Source organism: Eumetopias jubatus, unplaced genomic scaffold (genome assembly GCF_037043125.1).
Source record: "Eumetopias jubatus isolate StellerSeaLion01/CBP00866 unplaced genomic scaffold, mEumJub1_p1.0 scaffold_1, whole genome shotgun sequence".
Lineage (NCBI taxonomy): Eukaryota > Metazoa > Chordata > Mammalia > Carnivora > Otariidae > Eumetopias > Eumetopias jubatus.
This window is the reverse complement of record NW_028274807.1, coordinates 18,151,192-18,175,878: the sequence shown is the minus strand read 5'-3', so window position 1 is coordinate 18,175,878 and position 24,687 is coordinate 18,151,192. Positions and strand designations below refer to the sequence as shown.

The 24,687-nt window shown below is 42.6% G+C and overlaps 1 protein-coding gene and 1 pseudogene across 1 annotated transcript in view; one reads left to right on the top strand and one right to left on the bottom strand.

Moving 5' to 3' along the window:
* Positions 1–22,191, bottom strand: part of ADAMTS5 (ADAM metallopeptidase with thrombospondin type 1 motif 5) — a 40,760-nt gene extending 18,569 nt beyond the window's left edge. The window contains exons 1-2 of the mRNA XM_028114078.2: positions 21,094–22,191; positions 10,219–10,351 (exon numbers count right to left, since the gene is read on the bottom strand). Coding sequence (XP_027969879.1) covers positions 10,219–10,351; positions 21,094–22,191 — 1,231 coding nt within the window. The remainder of the gene's footprint in view (positions 1–10,218; positions 10,352–21,093) is intronic.
* A 41-nt stretch (positions 22,192–22,232) lies between these two features.
* Positions 22,233–23,228, top strand: LOC148164984 (uncharacterized; annotated as a pseudogene).
* Positions 23,229–24,687: the final 1,459 nt, after the last annotated feature.

Sequence of the window (24,687 nt, the reverse complement as noted above, 5' to 3'; positions counted from 1 at the left end):
TTCTATTTTCTTGGCCAAGTTAATAGGTAGCTAGCTATCCGAGAGATGACTAGGGGGGAAAAGAAAGAGAAATGAACTCGCCGATTCCAGGCAAAGGTAAGCTTGCTTTCACCCTTTCAATTCTTTCATTTGGAAATTTCTGCATGTTGATTAATCCCACAAATAAGTAACATATTTTGAAAACATACCCATTTACATTGAAGAAATGTCTAAAATCCTAAGAAGCCCATCATGGAGTGTTAGAGCTTGAAGAGAAAACAAATACTAGAAAGGTAAGTCATTGTCCAAAAGCACTCAGCGAGGCGGGTGTTTCTGCTTCGGCCCACCACACATGGTTTCTGTAATCCCACACTGCATTTCCAGTCTATCAAGCTAGGTATCCTAACCACATTCTTATTATCAAAATTGTTTTTTATCATATAAGATTAATTTTCATACAGTCTAAGGATAAAATGACATTCACCAGTAAATCTGAAATGCCAATTAAAAAAAATTCCAGGACAGTAGTTTGTAGAGACTCTAAAAAAGCAGACAAGTAGAACTTAGTTGCTTTTTTTTCTTTTTTTTTTGGATAAAGCTTTATAGAATCATACACAAAGCATTAAAAAGGGTATATAAAATACTACAGAAAAGTGATTAATGCATTCTCTTTAGGCTCCTGTATGCCAAAAGCAGGGGCTTTTGGCCATTCTGCCAAAAAAGAAAGTCCAGCATGCAACAGTAAAACTCAACCGAGATGAAATCTTTCACGCCACATTCCAACTACTTTTGGCCAACTTGTTAAATCACCAACACCTCATAACAAAATTGTCCACTGAGGAGCTGCTTGCTGTTGTGGCTGAACTTAAGTGGCTAGGGCTCGGTGACCTTCCAAAGCTCCACATTTTTATGGTATTTATGCAGTTATTTACTTCAATAGCATTTGCCAGCCTAGCAAGTTTTCGATGGGGAACCCTCCTGCTCTCACATTTTATTTGCTCAGTAGCACAAATGTGCATCAGAGTTTGTGAAGTATGTCCCAAATCACATGCAAAAGACTGGCAGGACTTTGTCCAAGTTTTGGGTGGTATGTTGATTTTTTTCCTGCAACCCACAGCTCAGAAAAAAACAGAACCTTTCATCATGCCCTGTTCAAAATGGCTTAAAGTTACTTAGTACATCTAACACGTGTTGAGAAGGCATCCCATGCTTCTTGAACTTTTCCACCGTTGAACCTTTATCGGCTGACACTGTGGGATTTGTGTGGAAATTTCGCACTTGGGCTTTTTTCCCTGGCATAGAAAAGAGAGAGGGAAAGTGGCCTAAGGCGACCTCTGCCACATAACATTTATTTGAATCCAGGTTTTATGAGAAAAATGTGATTTTGCACTCTAGTTCATAAGATATTCATATTTATTTAATGAAGCAACAGTCTTTTCCTCCAAATGTATCTAAAAAATAGCACTTTCCAGATGAGTATTTTTAAGATTTTATTTATTTGAGAGAGAGCGAGAGATTGAGAGAGAGAGAGCATGAGCAGGGGGGAGGTACAGAGAGAGAGAGGGAGAGACAGACTCCCTATAGAGCAGGGAGCCTGACATAGGGCCGGAATCATGACCTGAGCTGAAGGCAGATGCTTAACCAACTGAACCACCAGGTGCTCCTAGATGAATTTTTATTATAGCATCCAAGTGATTTTCACTTCATTTGGAAGGTAAGTTTCAGATTTCTGATTTAAAATACAGGCCATGTAGCAAACATCAGATTCGCTTTGAGAAACCTGGCAGAGTACCTCAATTTTTTCTTTCATACAGAATGGCGAGGCATCTAATTTTGTATAGATTTCAATGATATAAGCAAAGCTGTTTATTTAAACATATTTTGGTATAGTTTTATGAATCTTTTGGCATGTGACTTGGCATAATATCATGAATTTTATACTACCTAAATGTACTAATTTATCAATGTAACTTAATTGCTGCCAAAGATGCATGTAAGAAATTTTTATATGGCAACTGGAAAAGATTGCCATTCTGAGAATGAACAAATCCTAGTTCCACCTCAGCAAGAGCTAAAAGAAGATGTGAATTTTGTCAGATCTGCAAAAGTGAGTCAGGAATGGGCTGCCTAAGGGTCAACTGAGAGACAGACTCTTTGGAGGAATGTTTTGTTTTCCATGAAGAAAGTCTGTCAGCTGGCTGGGAGAGGCATGCTCTCTCAAGGACAACGGGAGTCATGGTCAACGCGAAGAACATTTAAGCACCCACGGAAACAGGCAGCTGGTTCCAGTAGCTGGAACCAGGGCACAGTGAGAGAAACCCATGTGACTTCCCTTCAGGAGCTGGACAGGAATAAAATGGAAGATCAATGTGAGGAATGTTTGGATGCTCTTCAGGAGAGACGTGACAGCCATACTAAGGGCTGGGGACAGCAAAAGAGGTGGTTATTTTCAAATGTGATCACCCAGTCAGGATGCTAAGACATCTAATGTCAGTCTGAAATGCCCATATCTTTGAGCCCTGAAATGGCAAGGGACATATAAAACCACAAGCTATTTTAAAAGGACACTCACATTAGAGAAAACACACCACGATCCTAAAAGCTCATGAACTGAAAAATCCAGGAAATTTAAAATATAATGTTGTCGCTGACAGTAATACAGTTCAAGTAGGTGTTGTGAAAGGCTTAATCAGAATGTATCATGATGTTACCGATCTCCTAGGACATCCGCCTTTTCCAGTGAGAGTTGGCTGATCAATCACCCACAGAGATGTTTAAAATTACAGGGGTGGGTGGGAGACTAAGCGTTTCTCCGCTAAGCAGGCTCTAGCGGGATTAGCACAAATGGGATTTACACAAATGCGTGCCGCAGATTAAGACAGTACATGAAGAATATAATGAATTGTTGGAGACAATATTTACACCCCCTAAACTAACTTGTTTTATCGAGATATATTTCAGGATGAGTTTTTGGAAAAATACAGAGCAGAGTTAGTTGAGGGGTGAGGTCCTTGGAGGAGGCGGGGTGACAGAGTCAGGAAACGCACAGAGAAAGGCAATTCAGATATTTCTTTCTCGAATCCATGTAGAAAAGAAGAGTGAAGGGGAGTCAGAGCAGTTTTGAAGGTAAGAGTTTTGAAGGAGCTCAGCCAAGCTCAGATAGTAAAACCCCTCCTGAGAAGAGACAATGCAGATACTAGATTTTTCTTTAAATTTTATTATGTTCTGTTAGTCACCATACAGTACATCATTAGTTTTTGATGTGGTGATCCACGATCCATTGTTTTCGTATAACACCCAGTGCTCCGTGTAGTGCATGCCCTCCTTAATACCCATCACCGGGTGAACCAATCCCCTCTCCCCCCTCCCCTCCAAAACCCTGTTTGTTATAGTCTCTCATGGTTCATCTCTCCCTCCAATACTAGATTTAAGGCGACAATTTCCTGTCAGGGTTTCAAGTAGAGGCCCCAAGGTCTCGCTCTAAGGAACAATTAGTATTTGCATTTGGAAGAATTAGTATTTGTATTTGTACTCATATTTTTATTTGCAGGTATTAGTATTTTGTAATTAGTCACATGCAAAAGATTGAAGAGCAGTTTGCTTTAAGCAATCTTGCTCAGGATGCTATCTTAGTCAATCTTTAATTCTTGATTGATGTAATTGGAAACTTCTCACCTCAAATCCTGAGGCAATGAAGGAACAAAGGCACTCGAGTGGTGGGTGCACTTGTTAATGGCATTTGTGTTTACATACACAGTAAGAAAATAAAAGGTATTGCAGGAGTCAGGGAAACTCAGAGAATAATGAAACTGTGTAATCCAGTATTTTCCCATGTGATGCAGACCTCAGAACTCTATCTTGCTTTTTGAAATCATTATTAAAAATCAAGGTGTAAATTGCACTTTTGGAGAAAATACTGATCTATTCTTAACAGATATTAAATCATATCACAAATACAACAGCCTTGCTAATGAGTGCCCATCACACAAAATGACATCAGGAAGGAATTTCTTTGGATTACATTAAGGACATGAGTTTCACAGTAAATTATGTCAAAGCAAAATCTATAGGGTAAGAGTCTGAATTATATCGTTATCTCGGAATTAGCAAATAATTAGTCACCCGGTAATTTCTCTAGTATGATAATCGTCCTTTTAAAGGTCAATGGGTGACATTTCATTAAACACACTTCATCTCTGATATTCACAATATAGACTTAAAAAGTATCTTGCCTCCTTAAATTCACAAATGAATCACGTTAGAAAATCTGAGATCATGTATACCAGGTGAAGACACATTACTATAAAGGAAAATACTGGTCCAGCTCCTTATTCAGCTCAAGTATTACTATACCATGAGGGCTGACTTATCACATTAACCTCAGGAAGGAAATTTGCTTGTTTTTCTAAACTTTGGTCTGAAAATTAAACAAAATTTCAAACTCTTGTCTCTTGACCCCAAACTGACCAATGAACAAACGGACACAGCACTACATCCTAAAAAAATAGTCACAAGAAGCTCTGTAATGTGTTTACTTAAGAAAGCACTGCTCAGATGAAGCATCTGTTTCTTAATGAAGTCATGTTTTTATTTTACCTAATTTTCCAGCTGGGATTATTGAGGTGTAAGAAGGTCTTGCCAGGGGTTGAAGAGGGAGCCAACAGCTCACATGGGATCAGAATCCAGAATCCTTGAAGAAGAGAACCAGAAGCTCCAAATATTGGATCATGCATATCTATTCAAACGCAAATCCTTATGTAGAAGTGATAAAATCCTTAAACTCCCATTTCAAAACATTAAACATAAATGGTAAGTAAATGTTGTATCAGTTATATAAACTGGAAGGAAGAAAACTTAATTTTTCACCTTATAGCTAGCTGTGTCTATCTCCTTTTGAATCAAATTCAGGATTATCTCCTGGAAAATGAACACTAACAAACTATTATAGGGTAGCAGGAAGATCTTGGGCTTTAGAGCTAGGTGAATTGGGTTCAAATCTTACCCTAGCAGTATACTAGTTGTTGACCTCAGATAGGTTTAGAAACTTCTTACTAACACTTGTATCTCTGTGTGTCAGTTTTTTCCTCTCTTGGGTGTCTCATTGAGAGTACTGACCCCATAGCATTTTGTGAGGACTGAATGACATAAAAGATGCAAAGTGCTTAGAAAATGTGCTTGACAAATATCAAAAGGCCCAGGGATTGTGAGCTAACTTTATTGTTCTCACTGATATCCTGGCTTTGTTATACTTTTACTTACAGGTACTCTAATCTCAAGTAGCTTTGACAAATTTTGATATTACTAGACACTCTCGATTTGGGAGAGAAGGGTTAATTGACTGCTCATTAGAGGAAAAAATATCATGCATTACGTTTGTAATATATTTACTTTTTATGCAACCTTTAACTTGGATTTCCACACGTGTGGCAGACAATCTCTTGGCCTCCGCAAGAGGAATGGAAATTGGGATAGGATTTAAAAAATACAGAACTGACACTAAACACTACATTTCTCAGTGCTGCTGGACATATTAGTATAGACCCATTCCCACCTTTCATCTGGGGGCCAAGAAAGACACAGTGTAACATGGCTCCAGGCTAGACAGAAAAAAAAAAAAAAAAGGCTCAGCTCATGTTGATTAAAGCTTTAGGTTTGGGGGTAAATACCAAGTTTAATCCTAGTTTCCTTTCACTTCACATCTCACAGCCAGTCCTGACATCTGATTCTGGGCATTGGCTTCGGTCTACAGTGTTTCTAGGGCCTCTGCATCTTTTCAAGACCCAGCCTTGTTTAATCTAATCATCCATGGGAGTACAGTCACACACGGATCAGCACAACCAGAGAACTCCTAACCACAGCAAAATATGGGCAGCCATGGGGTTGCCTCTCAGCCACATCCTTAGCCTCCGGCTGAATATTTGGCCTTGACTTTTTTTTATTTTTGAAGATTTTATGTATTTATTTTAGAGAGAAAACACGAGTGAGAGAGAGAGAGCGGGGGGGCAGTTAAGGGGGGAAGGGGCAGAGGGAGAGGGAGAAGCAGACTCCCCACTGAGCGGGGAGCCCGATGCAGGTCTTGATCCAATCCCAGGACCCCGAGATCATGACCAGAGCCAAAGTCAGATGCTTCGACTGAGCCACCCAAGCTCGACTTTCTAAGTTGCCTGACTTTAGCTTAGGAAGCACTTTGGAGTCTTTCATGGTGGAGAGAATCACTTAGCACATTTTATAATTAACTACTATAAAGCCAAGCTTCAGCAAGTTTGCAAATTATGGATTTCATTAGTCTAAATAAAATCAGATTGTTCCCCCTAGCATATTAGAAGCTGGCCCAACATCAATAAAATTATTATTTTGAAGAACCATGTGGGCAGCAGGTGAAATCTTTATTGTTACAAGCCAATAATAAAAGTTTGACAAGTTAAAAATATAAACTCAAAATGTAAACTTACATTCATCTGAAAACTTTCTATAGTTCACACTTGGATTGTAAAATGACCATAACCACATTTCTTAACTCCACCCAAGGCACAGGGATGGGGACTGTGTTCTTGATGGTTTAAAGCCACTTTTTAAAATGTCCTAATGGTTTAGTTAATGTTTACATATACATAAGAGCAAGGGGGCAGACAAATTATTACTGCCTATGTAGTCTATACTTATCAAAATCTTTTTTTCCAGAAGCCTGTATCGGCATCAGTTGATGATATACCTTCAGAGTCTAGCTCTTTTTATTTATTTATTTATTTGTTTGTTTGTTTGTTTTTTAAGATCTTATTTATTTGACAGAGAGAGCACGAGAGAGAGCAAGAGCACAGGCAGGGGGAGCAGCCGGCAGAGGGAGAAGCAGGCTCCCCGCCGAGCAGGGAGCCCGATGCGGGGCTCGATCCCAGGACCCTGGGATCATGACTGAGCTGAAGGCAGACGCTCACGACTGAGCCACCCAGGCGCCCCATCTTTTTTTTTTTTTTTTAGAAACAATTAGCAGGAAAACAATTAATATGTGGTCTAGGAAAAGAGTCACTTTTCAGAATTGTTCCTTGAAACCATCCTGATTTTTCCAGGATGGATAAAAAAGGTATAAGATAGGTACTTCAGACTTGCTGCTATTTATCTTACATGTTCATTTGCAAGTTAGGACATTTTTCAGATAGAGGGGGTAAAAGACCAAAGGGAAGTTTTGATTCAGATACAATGACTTTGTATTTTAAACCACTATGTGCCGAAAGAAGCAAAGTGGGGCATTGCATGAGAGACTTTAAGTCCTTTGATAAAAGCCTTATTCTTAATCAAATATATCCTCTTACTCCATATAGGAGAAATAAAGTAGAAAAATTACGGGAACAGCCTGGAAATTTTCTCCACTGTTTACATTTTGAGCACAGTCATATATTTGCGCTGTGTACACGAAGCAGATTGCACATTTGGCAATGGGCTCAAGCAGAGTCAACGCACTCGGGCAAGACTGAGGTCACTTTGTCACCGTCCGTGGCCTGTATATATAACCTCCCAATCTGGGAAGTGGTAAGTGTCTAATAAAAGGGAAGAGAGGAAATTACATAAGAATGGAGTGGAATTAGAATCCAGAGCATCGTTAGCTCAGACCCATGGTTTCATGCAACAATCTAAAAATAAAGCGCTGGAAACAGATCAGCCAGAAGCATTACCAAAGATCACAGTCGCTGCAGAGGCAGGACGGTAATCATAGACAGATGATTAGGAAATATTTTGCGAGGTTATCGTCTCTAATGTCTTTAAGGCTCGTACTTTATAACACATGCTCACAATATTTAGGCAAAAAGTGAAATTAAAGAATAATAAAGCAACTAGAAAATAAAGCAAATGAAAGCCAGATCCCCTTATGAAGGGGAAATTAAGTCCATATCCCGCACCCCCAGACCTTAAATTTCTCTGATTCGGCTATACGTAATGCAGAAAGACAAATTAAGTAGGCAGTGTTTGAATGAAGAACGGCTCATAAAGAATTCTAAAGAATTAAATAGAGCTGGCCCAACCAAGAAATTAAAGGGGACCCAGGGCAGAGTCATGGATCAAAGATTCAGGTTTGATTTTTCACATAGAAGCCTGCATTTCTCCTGCATCGTTCCCTTGTAAAACTCTGTCCAATCCTGCACTGTTAGGAAAAGGTCTTACTGTACATACACCGTTTTAATAAAACATTTGTTCTCATCAGCAACCGTCTTCCTACCTCTCAGACTGCTGGGTCGGCCGGTGTCAACCCCTGGTTTAGGAATTCAGGAGGGCCGGGAAAGGTGATGCTAGAAGGTTCTTCATTCCAGCCCAGCTGTCTTGAAAGTCAGTGCAGCCCGAGAGAAGTTGCATTTACTGCCACAGTGGTATTCTTACAGAGAAACCTCCCCAATGCTAACAATGTGTGAGAGCAGATCACTGCAGGATTGAAGGAAAAGATAGCCCTTCCCTCAAGACCTCTGTAATCCCTTCCTGAGAGATCAGGATTTAGGGCTCATCATCTTATGGATGGATGATGCCACAAATCAACCGTGTTGCTTACCCAGTCCAAAACGAACCAGCCTCTGCCTACCCAGGGATTCAGGACCTTTCTTTTGGAACGTCCATCACTCTGAATAATGGTGATTAATTACTGGTGTACTTTTGAAATCATCTCTGCTCAATTACAATCCTCTCAAGGATTTGGGCTAATTCTTCTTAGCTTCCACTGCACATTCTGAATGTTGCCTTGGGCAGCTCTTGTGTTTCTTCCACTGACTCGTGCACCGACATAGATGGGTAAGAAATACTAAGGATCTATATCTGGCTGTTTTATTATCAGTTTAATAGGTATGAATGAGAGATAAGTGAAAACATATTCCCAGGCCAGAAGCTCAGGTGGCTTATTGTTTTAAAAAAGCTTTTAGGATATGCCAGGTCTTCTAGAGCAGCACACCAGAGAGTCACACCTCATTATTAGCCCACTTTATAGATGAGAGACTGAGACTGGATGTCTGAATCTCTTGCATGAGACCAAACAGAGACCATTGAGGCAGAGACGGGGCTCCATCTTGAGGCTAAAGAAGTCTAATTAATAACATGTAAATTGCCTTACACAATGACATCTTTGCTTTGAAGTTATTTTAACTTTCCAAAGAAAACATAGCAGCTAGAAATCTACCCCTTGTGAAATGTTCTCTGCCTACTACTACCAGGAATGTGAAAAAGAAGCTTTAATTTTTGTTTAAAAATTATGGTTTTAGGTTAAAAACTAAATCCGTTTAATAGAAATACAGCAAAAAAAGGTATCAGACCGTACTTTGCTCCCGAAAGGATGATGATAAAAGGTGACACATACATTTAAAATGAAATGAACTAGTTAACTAAAAAGCAAAAACAGAAGTGTATGTGGGTCTAAATAACAACCGGGATCTATAACCTACCCAATTTGGTCCCTCAAATAACTCCATGAAATCGGCACCATTATTCCTGTATTTCAGATATGAAAACAAGCTTTGAGAGTTTAAATAATAAGACCAGTAGAAAGTATTCTAGCAAGAATTGAGCCCAAATGTGTCTGATTCTAATGTCTAAACCTAAGTACTAAAGTACTCATACACCGAGCCTGGGTCATCGCCTGGGAAACACATTTCCTAACTGGTGGGATATTTTTCAACAACGAACTCAGTCCTAAATTTCTAATTGTAAGATTCAGATGTGTTTCTTAGGACACACAAATCAGGGGACATTGGAAGACAAACCCTGTTGCCTGAGGGTCTTGGTTTCACTGTCTTTGCTATTAAAAAAGGAGACAGGACTGTTTACCATGAGCTATTGTTTACCTTTGACAGGAGCTCTGATCACTCACAATGGAATAAACCTGACAAATTTCTGTGCAAACTGATTAGCCCTGGATGAGTCACTAGAGCCTCGAGTAACTTTTAAGAGGGACATCCCTGCATTCCATAATCAACTGTGACAAATTCCATCTAAGAGTCATGGCCGGATGCTTAAGAAGACAGGATCAGTAGCAAATTTCTTTTAAACTCTCAAATGACACTGTCAAAAAGGAAACATCTACTGTGTGCCTGGCTTTGCCTTCCTCCTCCCTAACTAGTTAACCCTAAAAGTGCAAATGTAAACAAATGTAATCCCCAACAGTCCATCTGAACCTGGAGAAATCTGGAATTAATTGCCAAGTATTTTGGTTCCTGTTGCAGCTGTTAGGAGTGTTTGATTTGGCGAGGGAAGGGAAAAGGCGCTGCATACCAATTTCGTGAGCCACAGTGAATGCTGCATGGAGGCCATCATCTTCAATCACGGCACAGCTGCGCTCCGGAGAACATATGGTCCCGACGTCTGCCATTCCCAGGGTGTCACATGAATGATGCCCACATAAATCCTGCCCGGGAGAAAGAAAGAAATCATTAAAATCAATTTACATCCAGAAGGAGCCACCTTGTAGAGCCACTTGCTCACTCCAAACGGCAAGAGTGGGCTATGTTTATGGTATCACCTGTTCAGCTCTGGAAATGGTCCAAAGATAAACTAACGGCATCGACTCTTCTATGCTTCTCTGGCTCCCAGAGGCACAGAAGGATGATGGGACTCAATTACATTTAAAAAAGATGTCCTAGGATTGCGGTTGGTCCCTTACAACAGCCGCTGCAGCTTTCCCAAAGCTCTGCTGCGTATCTGCAGGCACATTTGTCTGGGATCACTTTCACATAGAGTCCGGCTTACTAAAGCCCTAATATTCTGGCTTGAATTCATGTTAAATTTATCAGAAGCCTGGCCTAATAATTTATTTTCCATCACTGGGGCAAACTGCAACCACCTATTTGTGGCAAAATATCAGTGTATCAGTAATTCAAACGGGAAACTAAATTGTAATCCAAAAGTGTAATTCCTGGAAAGATCATCTCCCAATTTCCAAATGGAGCTGTAATTTCATAGGTTGTGTCTTCAAAAATGTATACGCTCTTACTCATAGCATTTCATGTAGATTGAAGATGTAGATTTCTCAATTTGATCAATCCACAGAAAATATATGGAGTATATTGTGTTTGTATAAGTGAGTGTGTGCATTTTTTTGGTGAGAAGTCGTAGAGCTCTTAAGAGATTCTCAAAGAAAAACATGATTACACCCCCTTAAAATGTTCATTAAAAATGATCAATTTGGATGAAAGAGACATCACAAGATAATTTTAAGTTATGAAGCATAAAGAGAAAAAATAAACCAAAATTTTTGACATGATAGATTTATAATGAACAGCTTTCCCTTATATGCTATTTGAGCATTAAGAGACATTAGAACTTCTTATGCTTGACTACTGTTTTCAATGAAAATTAATTAACATCATGTACATTTACATCCAAAAAAGCAAGACAATATCCTAGTAAGCCGTAAGTGAATAATCGTCGAAGGAAAGAATTTTTTAAAAAAACATCAATTATTATGAAAGATTACAGCTACCATCTTTGTATCCCCAACTACCACAATGTCTGGCTTATGCTACAAACTCAACGAACATTTGCTTAATGGAGGTGAATTGTGACATACAGTCAGATGCAATGTAGACCTTGCACACCTTAATACGCAGTATGCTAGCAAGATCTCAACAGATTCTCCGAAGTCAGTGCAAGATGTTATTAGTACATAACCAATGTCACCTACTCAATGTCAACATACTCTTCTAACTCTTCCCTATGTTGCTGCATACAAATCTAACCAAGGTAAAGAATATCTAAAAGATATACCCTATGATCTCTCTAGTACATTTTCAGGTCCTTATTGTGTTCTATGTATTATGAGATCCCAGCTGTGATGAATTACATTGCTGCCACCATGTTATTATAGCTTCAGACAGTGGAAATCTCGGCCGAGTAGCCTTGGTGAATCAAGTCACCAAACCAGCAATAGCTTCCCCAAGTTTCCTGTGTATCCTCATATGTCATCCGTGGGATCTCAAATTACAGCTGTTGAGAACAAATCAGTAGTTTTTAAAATTGAAATTGGAACACGCTTTCGCATAATAATCAGTCTTTGAGATAATAATATAGTACAATACGTTTTTAATCCAGTTTTTCTCCGATCATTTCAGTAACTTTAAGACTAAAGACTCAGTTGTCATTGCTAGACACCGTAGGTTATTTCTGCACACATTTTTTTAAACCAAGATTTATGTTTATCTTCACGATTTGGGGTTCGTTATCTTCAAATAATAAAATGCAAGAATTGTTTCCCCTTCTTATTCCATATGTCATTTATAAGCTCAGATGAAGAACCACAGTGAATGGAAATGGCCCTCCTGTTCTGAATAGAGTTTAAACTGGATTCTTAGTATCTCTCTGTTGCTGGTAGCAGTTGCTCATTAGAGGCTATCAACTGTCCTTGTTACCCTTGAATTACATTAAATGCATTTGGCCCTTTGCCATAGAAATGTGTGCATGTGACAAAATTGTGAACAGAAGCAGTTTTTTTTTTAACCACACTGAAAAAAACCCCTTGACGACATGGCCATATTCTATATATTTTTGTAACAATAATTATGTAAACTGGCAACCTCTCAATTTCATTCACAGAATTTCAAACCCTGACAGCCCTGTTATAGTTTCATTCCCAAGATTTACAATGAATGTCTGTATTTCTTTGCGATCCAAGGTTCATTTCAATGGATTAAAACTCAACCTGTGCATCGAATTATTAAGAATACAGCACATCACACTCATGTCTATTTACTGGTGGAGATTTATAACAACATTTACAGGTGCAAACCTTATTTAAAGTTTGTAGGATTTTTTTTTAATTCAGAACAGGAGTAAGGAAACTAAAGTGGCAATAGCATCTATCTATCTATCTATCTATCTATCTATCTATCTATCTATCTATTGATCTATCATCCATCCATCCATCTTATGGATCTGGAGGCAGGTGAATACTGGGAAAATGTGAATCACATACACTGTCCACAGAAAAGCTAATTAAATTACAAGTGCTTACAGTTTTTCTGCTTGGTCAGTGTAGATAGAAGGTAAGTTACATCTTTGTTATGTTAAAGATGGTTCTTTTCATGCAAGATCAATATCTTCTCACTATGGTGTAGATAGCAATGCAAAGGAAGATTCAGTAAAATGGAAGGGTTGTAAAAGTATGTATGTAACTCAAAAACAAAGCTGAGATGGTCAGCAAGACCAATGAAGACTTGACGAGGAGGTCGTTGACATGGTGACCATTCACCGGGTGTAGCCATTTAGAGGACTATGAATATGTCAATATCTGTGATTCATCATGTAATTTAGAAGGCCTCGTAGCACCCAGATCTATTCTTTTGGATGGAGTAGGGGGCAGGGATCCAGTGAAGTATGCTACCATGAGAAGCAGTTGCCCAGAAGACTGTGCAACTTAGCAAATCCCAGTGGTCAGTACTGGGTGGGGAAAATGAACCAAGCACACATGAGAATGCACAGAGTAGAATGAGTAATAGAGGCTGTAGGATTTCTAGCCTTGACTGGTAGGCTGGTCTTTCAAGCAGCATAAACACACTGAGGGAAGGAGCCAAAAGAAACACAAGGGGAGAAGAGCAGATGTCATCACAACTGCAACAATAGAAGTCCAAATTAATCAAGAATACCTTGTACAATGGAATCTGAAGTTAAATAACAGCAACTTCTGTTTCCATAGATATTCCCATCTCGTAAGCATGGTAAAGCATGGAATTCAAGAGAAGGACACAGAAGAGGGTTTAACTAGTCTTAGATGTCTGTCTCTCTTCCCAACTCCTATGAAGAGGGATTAGTGATAGAAGAATTAATCTGGTGTGTTACATATTTAAGTTATATGTATTATACAAACATACAATGGTTCAGTCAGTTAAGTGTCTGCCTTCTGCTCAGGTCATGAGCCCCTCATCAGGCTCCCTGCTCAGTGGGGAATCTGCTTCACTCTCTGCCCCTCACTCTGCTCCTGTTCCCTCTCTCTCACTCTTTCTCTCAAATAAGTAAATAAAATATTTTAAAAAACTGGGATTGCATAAAAATATAAAAACAAAAAACACATACACTTACACACCATATTTTACATTTATCTTGTGCATCCAATTCTTGAGGTGTCATCTATCTTTCTGGCTACCTATACAGCAATCCCCGATCACAGAGGTCTTGATTTAGATCTCAAGAGAAACTATATTAATCCGGTCTATTAGTCTGATTATTATAATGACCCATATCATACAATCTCTATCCATGCTTCTGAATACAACCAGGTAATATCGAACATACAGAGCCCAGCTGGATTAGGGACCAAGGGATCCAGATTCACTTATTCCTAACACAGTTAATGTGTACCCACAATCTGCTGACACTGTGATAAATAAATATGATCTGATCTTGACCTTAAGAAACATCACGGTCTAGTGAGCAGAACAGATATGCCAAGAGGGAAGCAGATTATGACATGCTATTATGAACAGATTTTTGAGGGACTGCAGAAGAGGAACCGACAAGCTCTCCCTGAGTGAATCAATAAAATATCTCGAAGGAGGTAACTAGATATCGAGGGATGAATAGAAGTCTGACAGTTTTAGAGGAAGGGATCCTAACTAGGAAAGACTGATCAATACATCAGGGGATGGTAAAAGGTAGGTTCTATTTTGGGAGAATGACAGAAAGTTTGTCATGACTGGAGAATACAGGATTTGTTGGGTGGAAGGCAATCAGGGGAAGCTGGAAAGACAGTCTGGGCCCAGAGTTCCAAGATGGGACATTTTGTCTGTAAACATGAAGTAAGAAGGGCGAGAGGGAGGCAGCGAGTTAGGGATTGCTGAGTGGAGATGCCTGGAAGAATCATTTTGGAGAACAGGAATGGAAGCCGATTAGACACAGTGAATACAAAGTAGATCACTTTTTAATTCTAACGCTATTAGTAAGAGTCATTACGTAAGTTGTTTACACGCTTTGAGACAAAGTTCCCTCATCATTAACATAAGGAATTTGGATCAGTTGATCTCTACATCTTTCCAGTTCTACCTGTGTTGGTATTAAATGAAAACACTTCAATTTATAGTTGGAGAAATTAAAGCTCAGGGGTGGTAAATGTCCAAAGTTGCAAGCTTGAGACTGGGGAAGTCAAAATTCAGACCTATATCTAAACATCCCAATTCCTGAACCACCTTCACCAGGATACTGGTAAATCATCACACATGCTTTTCTTGACATTACTGTTATCTTTTACATTTATAATCTGTGCCTGGCCAAGTAAATTCCTTTACTGAGACAAATACTACGGCATGGTCTTTATCTCTATGGTGTGTTTGGTAAGACTCAATAATTGAGAAGCATACAAAACTCACAAAGTGTGCTGAGAAAGATATTCCAAAAAAGAAGAAAATGCAAGTGTTGGATAAGAAACCTGGACATCTTTTCCTGTACCTCTCTCTCTCTCCTGCCACATCTGATTCGCCACTGTAAGTCACTGATTCCATCTACCAAATGTCGCAGGTAACTGTTTACTCCTTCTCGTTTCCTTCCATTATTCCTTCCTGCTTGCACTGTCATCTGAGGCTTTTAAGTGGTCCCTTTGTCTCCTATAACTCCCCTGCCTGTATGCTGCAGTCAGTTGCGTTCTAGAGCCCCGATCTGATTAGCCTGCACCATGCATTCAACCTTGCACAATGCAAGCCAGGCTTCCTGTCAGCCTTCACTGCACAGTTATGACCCCTCTTGTGCACTCTTTCCTGCATATCTTATCAACTCTTTGGTGCCAAATCTTAGCCCAAACATTCCTTTTGCTGGAAATGCTTAATGAACTCACATCCACCTCATTTTAAAATTTCTTGATTTGGTCCCTGCTTCTCAATTTCTCATGCTAATGCTTTAATTTTGACCATCTCAAGTCTCTTCCTGGAGGTTACTCAAATAGCCTGCAAAGGCTCCCCCTGGGTTGAATTCAACGACTCATGTTGGAAGGCTCATTCTGGAACATACTTCTGGTCACTGCTGTTTTCTTTCCATAGATTCCCACTGGATTTAATTTACAATTTAAACTCTTAAGCAGGGTGCTTTGGACTGACTTGTGTCTCCCCCACCAAAACTTGATTCATATGCTGAAAACTTACCCTTAAGAAGCTAGTGAAGATTAAATGAGATCATTAAGGGTGGGGCCCTGATCCAATAGGATTAGTGTCCTTAAAAGAAGAGAACTCCTCTCTCTCCACACAATTTCTTCTATAATCTAGTTGCTATCATCTTCTCTAGACTGTACTTGTCACCCTTCTGTCCTCATATTGTCTAGCTAACACTCCTAACCCCCTACATTTCACATGTTGCCTCTGGGCCATTGCACAGGATAGCTGGGCATGTCTGCAAGCCTATGCCCTCCTTATGGGCCTGGCTAACTCCTAGACCTTCTTCCAAATTGAACCCAGACAGGTTAGTCAACCTTCTAATGTCTTTCCATGATATCTAACGACCACATGTATCATAAAAATCATCATGCTATATAACAATTATCCATTTCCTTGCCTGTTTCCTGGAACAGATTCTTATGAAAGGGGTCACATTTCAAATTTCTGAATCCCTCTCTGTTTATTATTCTGTCTGAATAAATTAGATATAATATTTTGTTTAGAGAGCACTAGACAAGACTACATTCTCTCTCTGCCATTTGGCAGTCATTACTCTTAGCAGACTATCTCTTTTCATGAATGTCCTTATCTGTCCAATTATGATGATAGTATGGGTGCAGATAATAGACTGGATTAATTGTAAAGTGGTTTATGATTATGGATAGCACCTAAGAAATGCTCAATAAAAGCTGGTTGAATCCAAATAAAAGCTTTGAGTGCCAATTCAATTGTACATCTGTAGTGAAGCCTATATAAAGATCCATTGGTAGAATTGATTACTCCTCCCCTCTCTTTTCACAGACTTTGTTTACAACTTAGTCACAACATTTACCCCAGTTTTCCAAACATTAGAGAGACTCGTGCGTGCATCTGCTTCCTTTCCCCTAGTGACGAGCCCCGGTGCAGGGAACAGGTATATTCTGTCTTGCTGCCTTCAGCGGCATAAACGAGTGCCTCACACATAGGGGGCAGTCCTAGCTATGCACCAAAAGTGTGTGTGAGAGAGAGAGAGAGAGAGAGAGAGAGACGATCATGACGTACATCCTCCTGTGTGTTGTGGTATATTGTCTGTAACGGACATTAGATTTTTCAGAATATTCTTCACTTTATTTATTTATTTATTTATTTATTTATCCATTGAGGTATAATTGACTTATTATATGGGTTTTAGGTACAACATGATGATTTGATATATGTCTATGTGGTGAAATGATCACCACGATAAGTCTCTTTAATATCCATCACTATGCATAGTTACAATTTTTTTTTTGTGATGAGAACCTTTAAGATCTATTCTCTTAGCAGCTTGCAATTCACATGTGTTTTTAAAATGTCAACTAGAGCTGTTTAATCTGCTCCCAGTCTTCCCATTTCTGAGTTATTTAGATTTTTATTGATTGGGATCGATCTATAGGCTAGGAATACTGGCTAAGAGTTCACTTCAGACTTTAAATGGGATTTGAACTCAAATATGCAATTGGATTAGTCGATCTAGTCAGCAAGCAAATAAGCGGTACATCCTTCTTCTTCCTCCTAGCTTCTGGTCTCCCCCTTCAGGGCTCTCTATTGTCACAACCTAACAAAGCGCTGGCGGGTAGAGGAGAAATGCTCTCTGTGGGGCCCAGAACATAAAGAGAGGCAGACCATAAAGAGAGGTGTTAGAGACAATTGCCTTTTAACTGGCACAGTCATAGTTAATGAAAGTGAGTAGACCTTGTATTTTGCATAGTCTGTAGCTGGTTCATTTTCAGTCCAATGCTTTTGATTCATGTGAGGTTTGGGATGAGGGGACGTTAAACAATCTCCGATTTTATCATCCGCCAGGTAGGGCTTTTGTTTCTAAAGAAGAATGCGTGATCTCCAAAGTGGGTTTAAGAGTATGTCTTTGAAGAACCTATTTTAAAATAAAAGAGGAAGCCAGGGACAAGGAAAGGATTCTGGAAAGCAAAATTAAATCCCGAGGAGATCAGATTTCTACTGTTTGATGGCAGAAGTGGTGTGAATTCCAGCATGAGTGCTATTTCAGAATGAAAACGGCTCCTATTCCAGAAAATTGGCTGGTGCTAAGTTTCTCTAATTAGAGTGCTGGGGTTCGGTGAAGTGTGTTAGTTTGATAAAAGAATTACTAGCACTATTCTGCTGACTCCCAGACACAACGTTCAAGGTGGCCTGGGCTAGTAAATAGGGGTGGAAAACATATCCTCACACGTTTGCTTCATGCCCAAAAAACAAGCAATTTAAGAGAAGACATCTGGACACAAAATTTGAACAGTGCTCAGAGCCCATCAAAACATGGATTTGATGGCTTGGCGTCTGGCTGCTAAGCAACGTACTTCTTACATTCAAAACAGAGTTGTAAAAGTAGGATCCTGGTGCCAACTCAGGGTATTTCTCATTGAAGAAAAAAATAGTCATGAACATTTTTTTTAGGTCTTAAGATATCTGATTTCTATGGTAGAAGAGCTCAGATTATTTCTGCTCTAGTCCTCTCATTTTCCACAGTCTGAAGTATTAGATGGAGCTTAACTTTACATTTTGAAGTACTCTTAATGAGTGCTGCGAAAGGGTCTTGTAATATTTTTCTCAGCCCCCTAATTAACAGCATTCTTTTAAATTAAGTATATATGTTCACCATACACATGCTTTTTCAAATATTTGGTTCCCTTCAAGTTAGATTTATATACCAGAGGGCCAACCACAAGCTAAACGAGATTTGCTTTACCAAAAGTATCCTTCTGCTTGGCAGGGAGGCCAGGGAAGGCCCATGTAAAATATTTTCCATGTGCAGACTAGTTTGGAAAATGTATGTTATTATAATACTTATTAACATTAAGATAGACCGTTGATTTCTTTCTCCCTTGCTTTTATCTACTTAAAATGTACTGATATGTTTCAAAACTTGGAAAATAAGAATTGCTAACTATCCAAATAAAACACAAATCCAGAAAAAGCAGCAGACAGATCATTCAGAACCACCGACTAGTTTTCCTTTTTTTCTGGGAAGAAGGAAAATGATGGGGCAGGAGGTAGGCAGGAATGGGGTCTTCTATGAATTTTTATTTGTCTTAAGAGTTGCAGAATGTGCATTTGTATTCAAAAATGAAACTGAACTATTAAAATGACCTACTCTTTGGAGTAGTGTGCTTACAAAAGTATTTTTTCCTCTGTCTTTAGAGAACTTTCTTCCACAAACTCTCTGAAGCCTTCTTCTTGGCAGCTTCTTGTGATGCAGCAAAGCAAGAAATCCAGACGTGGAAAACTGCTTACCAAAAAAAAAAAAAAAAAAAAGAAAGAAAAGAAAAAGACTTGGAAACCAAAGAAGAAAGGGCTAGTTTTACAGGAGAACTCCACTTCATATGAAAGGCTAAAAAACAAATGTTCGTCCGTGTCAAAGATTTATGTAGCGCAGAGAAATTAAAGGATGGTTTTTAGATCACTTAATGAGAAGGCAGATTTTCCATCGTGCCCAGCATCGTGGGCTGGCAGCTTCTTCCTAAACTGTTGCCCTCTGGCACCCTTGTTTACATGTGGTTTACATTTATGTAACCACCCCATGGACCACAAGTGTTTCTCCATTCCAAATTTATCGACACTTTTCCTTCATACCAGCAGTGCCTCAGTAAAAACAGAGAATTAGGTAGTGGGGCTGTGTGATTCTGAAGCTTTCTACAAGCCATCAGTGCATTTCCTATCCTAGCTCTGGGTGCCCCATTTCATACCACGCTTTTGCATGACACTTCAAAATTTCGGAATCCTTCAGCTACCCTGGGTGGATCCCAAACACTACAAATAATAATAATAATAATAATAATAAAATAAAGAATGAGCTTTAAAAGGCAGCTCTTACCAGGTTTCCAAGAGGCATGACTTAAAGCTGCCAATCAGAGGAGAGTCATGAAGTAGGCTCAGAGCTCTGAGCAAGCCAAGGCTCCAAACCAGCCCAGACTCTGTGTCTGAAAGTCACACTTAGCGCGGTGATGGAATGATTGAGCAAATAGATACTGTGTTTCTCCCAGAACCTCTGGGCCTATAAAGATCAGTTTTTTTCCCTGCCTGTAACCATCTTCCTTAAAAGAGGGAAATCCTGGGCAAACATTCCTTCCTCATGTCTTGACTCTTTGCCCAGATCTTTCCACACTGGGGCTTCAGAAACATATTCATCCAAACCCCAAACATGCAAGCTGGATGTGACCCTTCCCTGGCAGCTCTGGAGGGACCGGCAGTGCTTGTGGTGCATTATTGGGCTAGGCAGAGGAGTTGCTAAGGAACCTGACAGGATTAGTTTCCATATCCTCCCTGCCTCCCTGCCCTCCTGAATTCCTTCCTTCCCGGAAACTGAAATTCCACCAGGTGGACATGTAAGAACTCCATTAAAAAGCCAGATTGGGAAAAAGAGTCCTTCCTTTGGAAAGTCTTTCCTCAACTTATGTCACAGAAGTGATTCAAGGAAGAAGGTATGGACCTTTACAAAGGAAAGGTGTGGATCAAAGTGACTACAATGGATGAACCAACAAAACCCTTCCCATTAGGTTGGACAAAGTTGTATATTGAGGTTCACTGGCAAGTAGAGGAACTCCCCCACCAAAACAAGAAAGAAAGGAAGGGGGAGGGGGAGGGGAGAGAGAGAGAGAGAGAGAGAGAGAGAGAGAGAGAGAGAGAGAGCTCCCATTCCAAAGACAAACTTGCTTTCCCCCTCTTCCCATTTAGCTATGTACATTTTCCCAAACATTCCAGTCCCTTCTTATCCATTTACGCATCTAGGACACCATGTCTCAGACTAGAAACAGCCTGCCTGATTGATGGATTGTCAGTGCAGTGCTAATCATTGAAGGCAGGAATTGCTGCTGGGAGACCCTGACTACGGAGCAGGGCTGAAGGCTGGCTGGGTTTCCTGCAAGGAGCAGTGAAGCACATCCTTAGAGGCAGGAGGTCTGTGGGAGAAGCGAGGCCGTGAGCAAGACTGGACCTCCACCTACCTCCTTGCACCAGCTCCTGGACCACCCACGCAGGTTGGACTTACCTCTCTCGTAAACAGGATGGCCGCGTCATAGTGCTCCTCGTGGTCATCCCCCAGCTGGTTGTGCTGGTGCTGCCACTTGCAAAAGTTCTTGAGCGTGGTGGCCGCGTTCTTGCTCACCTCCAGGCTCTTGTCTTTGTCACCCAGCACCACCACCTTCACCACGGCCAGGCGGATGTGGTTCTCGATGCTGGCGTGGCTGTACAGCCTGTTGGCGATGGAGGCCAGGGTCAGCAGGTAATGCTGCAGGCCCCGACCATACATGCGCGCCATGGACGCGTCAGCCACCAGGAGAAGCTCCACCTGGCGGGCCCGGGAGATGGAGCGGCGCCGCCGCCGCCACCACGTCTGGGGTCCCTGGCCTCCGTCGGAGGAGGGAGCCGACTGGTCCAGGAACTGCGGGGCCAGCGCCCAGCGTCCGTCTGGGCTGCTGTGCGCCGGGGGGCGCTCGCGAGGCCCCGGCGGGGACGCGGGAGTCTCGCAGCTAGTGCGCGGTGGCAAGGCCTCAAAGCTGAAGCCCTCGCGGGTATAGACGTGCAGGATCCGCGAGGACCCATCCCCGTACACTCGCCCGGCCTCGGCCGAGGGCCCGCGCAACAGCGGCTTCAGGGTGTAGCGCGCGTGCTTAACCGCGAAGAAGCCGTCGAGACCACCGCAGAGGTCAAAGACCGCCAGGGAGCGGGGGCTGCCGTCCACCGTACCGCGGTAGAAGCAGTGGTCCCCGTGGCGCCGGGTCTCCCTCGGCCCGCTTCCTGAAGGCACAAAGCCAGCGGCGCCCACCGAACCATCCCGCTCCAGGTCCAGCAGGAACCTCCGGCCGCCCGCGTAGACGAGGTAGCCCACCTTGCCGCCGCCGGAGTAGATCTGGTCGATGTTCTGCACCAGCCCGCTGCTCCTGCGCTGCGGCGCCAGGGGGTGCGGGTGACCCGGAGGCTCGGCCCGCTCCTGCGCCTCCTCCCCCTGCCGCTGGCGGGGCTGGGCGGCAGCTGCAGCAGCCCAAGGCTGCCCGGCTTTATCCTGGGCAGGTGCCGCGTCGCGGCCGACCGCGACCTGGGGCAGGCGGAGCGCGCACAGCAGCAGGGACGCCCACCCGAGCAGCATAGTGCGCTGCCCGCAGGGAGGGGCTGCGCGACGGGGACTTTATGGGTATTTGTTATTCGCTATGGAAGTTACCGGGGCGGGAGGTGGGGGCACACACACACTTGCTTGCAAGGTTGAGTCAAGTGTCGGAAGGAGGGGGACCCGGCGGCAGCGCCAGCCTGTCCCAGCCTCAGTGCCAGCGTGCGAACTTTTCTTTGTTGGTTTGGAAAATGTTTGGATTTGTGCTCCGGAAAAAAGGGAAAAAATTAAGAGAAAAGCCGGGTTGTGGAGGTTCCGCAAATACGAGGAAAGGGGGAAAACAACAACAACAACAACCTAAATCCAACCCCAAGTGCAGCCACTATCGCGGCACGAAGAAAAGTAAGGATGGTGCAGCGCACCAGGCGGGCAACTGGTGCGCGCTGCCTCCCGCCCCTTGCTGTTCTGGACCCGCCGGCGGCGGGGGTTCCAAGCTCCGGAGCCCACTTCCTTTCTTATTTTGTGGGTTTCCTTGACTCTACTGGAACCAGGAGGACGGGAAGAAAGAGAGAAAAAAAGCCATAAAAATTAAAACAAAAAATGCAAGGGGCGGCCTGCGGGGAGCCAGTGAAGCGGCGCGTCCGTGCTCCTTCGGATGCAGTGTCTTCCTGACCGCGGTCATCCCCAGTCGGCCGCTGCGAGCGCCGAGAGCAGCGCGAGCGCTGTGAAGATGCGAGGAGGTGGAACAATGAATTTATAGCGGCATGCCATCCTGCAATGGCAATTTCAACAATTCGTCACTGCAAGCTGCCTCTTAAAGGGAGAGCTTCCCCCACTCCTCCCGCCCTTCCCGGTCCGCGCCTAATCAGATGGGGGAGGGCGGGCGAGGGGGGTGATCTAGGAAAGGGAGACCGAGAAGGACCCGGCGAGGTGGAAGGAGGGACGAGGGAGGGAGCGAGGGCGAGGGGAAAAAAAAAAAAAAAGTATTGGGGTAAGAAAAACAGATTAACTTGGCCTCATTTAAAGCCACAGTGGCTCCGGGTTTGTCTGATATTTCACAACCAATCGGGGTTGGTTAACCCCGGCTTACCTCATCTCTTGCAAGGGGTGTTTTGGTGTGTTTTTAAAGTTACTGAGACATTTCAAGTCTCTCCCTGCCTCCTTCTCTCCTGCTTTTCTTTCCCCTCGGTAGGAAGTTCCTGCCGCAAGTTTTTCCTCTTCGCACGCCCCTGCGCTCGGGTCTCGAAGACCTTGCAACTCCATCTACCAGCCGAGGGCTTTGAGCTTCCCGTGCGCCCCCTCGCCCCGCGCTCTTCTCGCCTCCTTCCAGCCGCCCGGGTACCGGGTTTCCTCCCTCCTCATTTCCCGGCCTCTGCGCGCTGGGACGCTCGTCGGGTTCGGGCCCCGGGTGACTAACTTCTCCCAGCCACCAGCAGAGGGGCCGGGCAGCCGGGGAGCCGCAGGCGCTTCCTGGCGCGCCCCTGCGCCCTGAGTGCTTCGGTGCCCCGGGCAGGGCCGCCAGCCGCCTGGGAACTCCGCTCCTTTGTGTGCGAGCCCAGGGCTCTCCCTTTCTCCGCGCGCCTTTCATCGGTGCCCGCAATCTGTCCCTTAATCCCGGGTGATTGGAACTTCCTTCGCTTTACTTTAAGAAGGCAGGGCGAGAAAGTGTTAACTGTGGCAGAAAATTGAGCTTTTTTTTCCCCTAAGATTTGCAAAATTTGTGCCTACACTTTCTGTTCTTCCTCCTGCTTAAAGGAGAATTAGATACCCGAAAACAACCACTCATCGCTCCAGACCTTGATTTACTATCATTCTCAGAAATTCCTGTTAGGAGAAAAAAAAAAAAAAGAAGAAGACTGGGGCACAGGGGGTTCCGGTCGGTGCTTATTAGTAGGTGAGTGGCATTGTCACTGCAGGAGGACCTCCCACCCTCCTTCATTCTTCAGGGCTAATTAGTGATTACATCAGTAAAAGTGAATCCGGAATGATTAGCACAGTTCTGTCTTTCTTACCTTTAATTTACAGAGATGCGGAGGAGAGCAGGGGTGCCTCTGTGGACCCTAAGCTGCAGGTGGTTTTTCCCAGATCCTTGCTAAAAGACCTGATCACTATTTCAGGGAGAGAATCAGAGGGTCCTGGGGTGATTCGAGGTTCTCAGGGTGGTGGTGAGCCCAGGTGGGAATCTCAGAATTGTCCAGCAATGAAGCCTAATGGCCAGTGCCTAGAGAACCCTCTGGAGTCAGTCATCTGGGAGGCAGAGTGAAGCATATCCTGAGAATTAGTTCACTTGCATAAATGAAATGATTGTTGAGACTGGGGACCACCCAACAACCCCTAGTGGATTCTGAACTACCTCCAGACTTGGCAGGAAATTGCTGTTGCTTAAGGCCATCATCCCCTTCTTATTCCACAATCCCTCAGTGTCCAAGTGGTCAGTTGCCCAAAGCTGGTTCTACTGGTTGAATGTTGTGAGGAACCAGAGATGTTCAGGATGAGGATTTAAAGAAGGAGAACCTAGATTCCAGTAGTCTTCTGTGT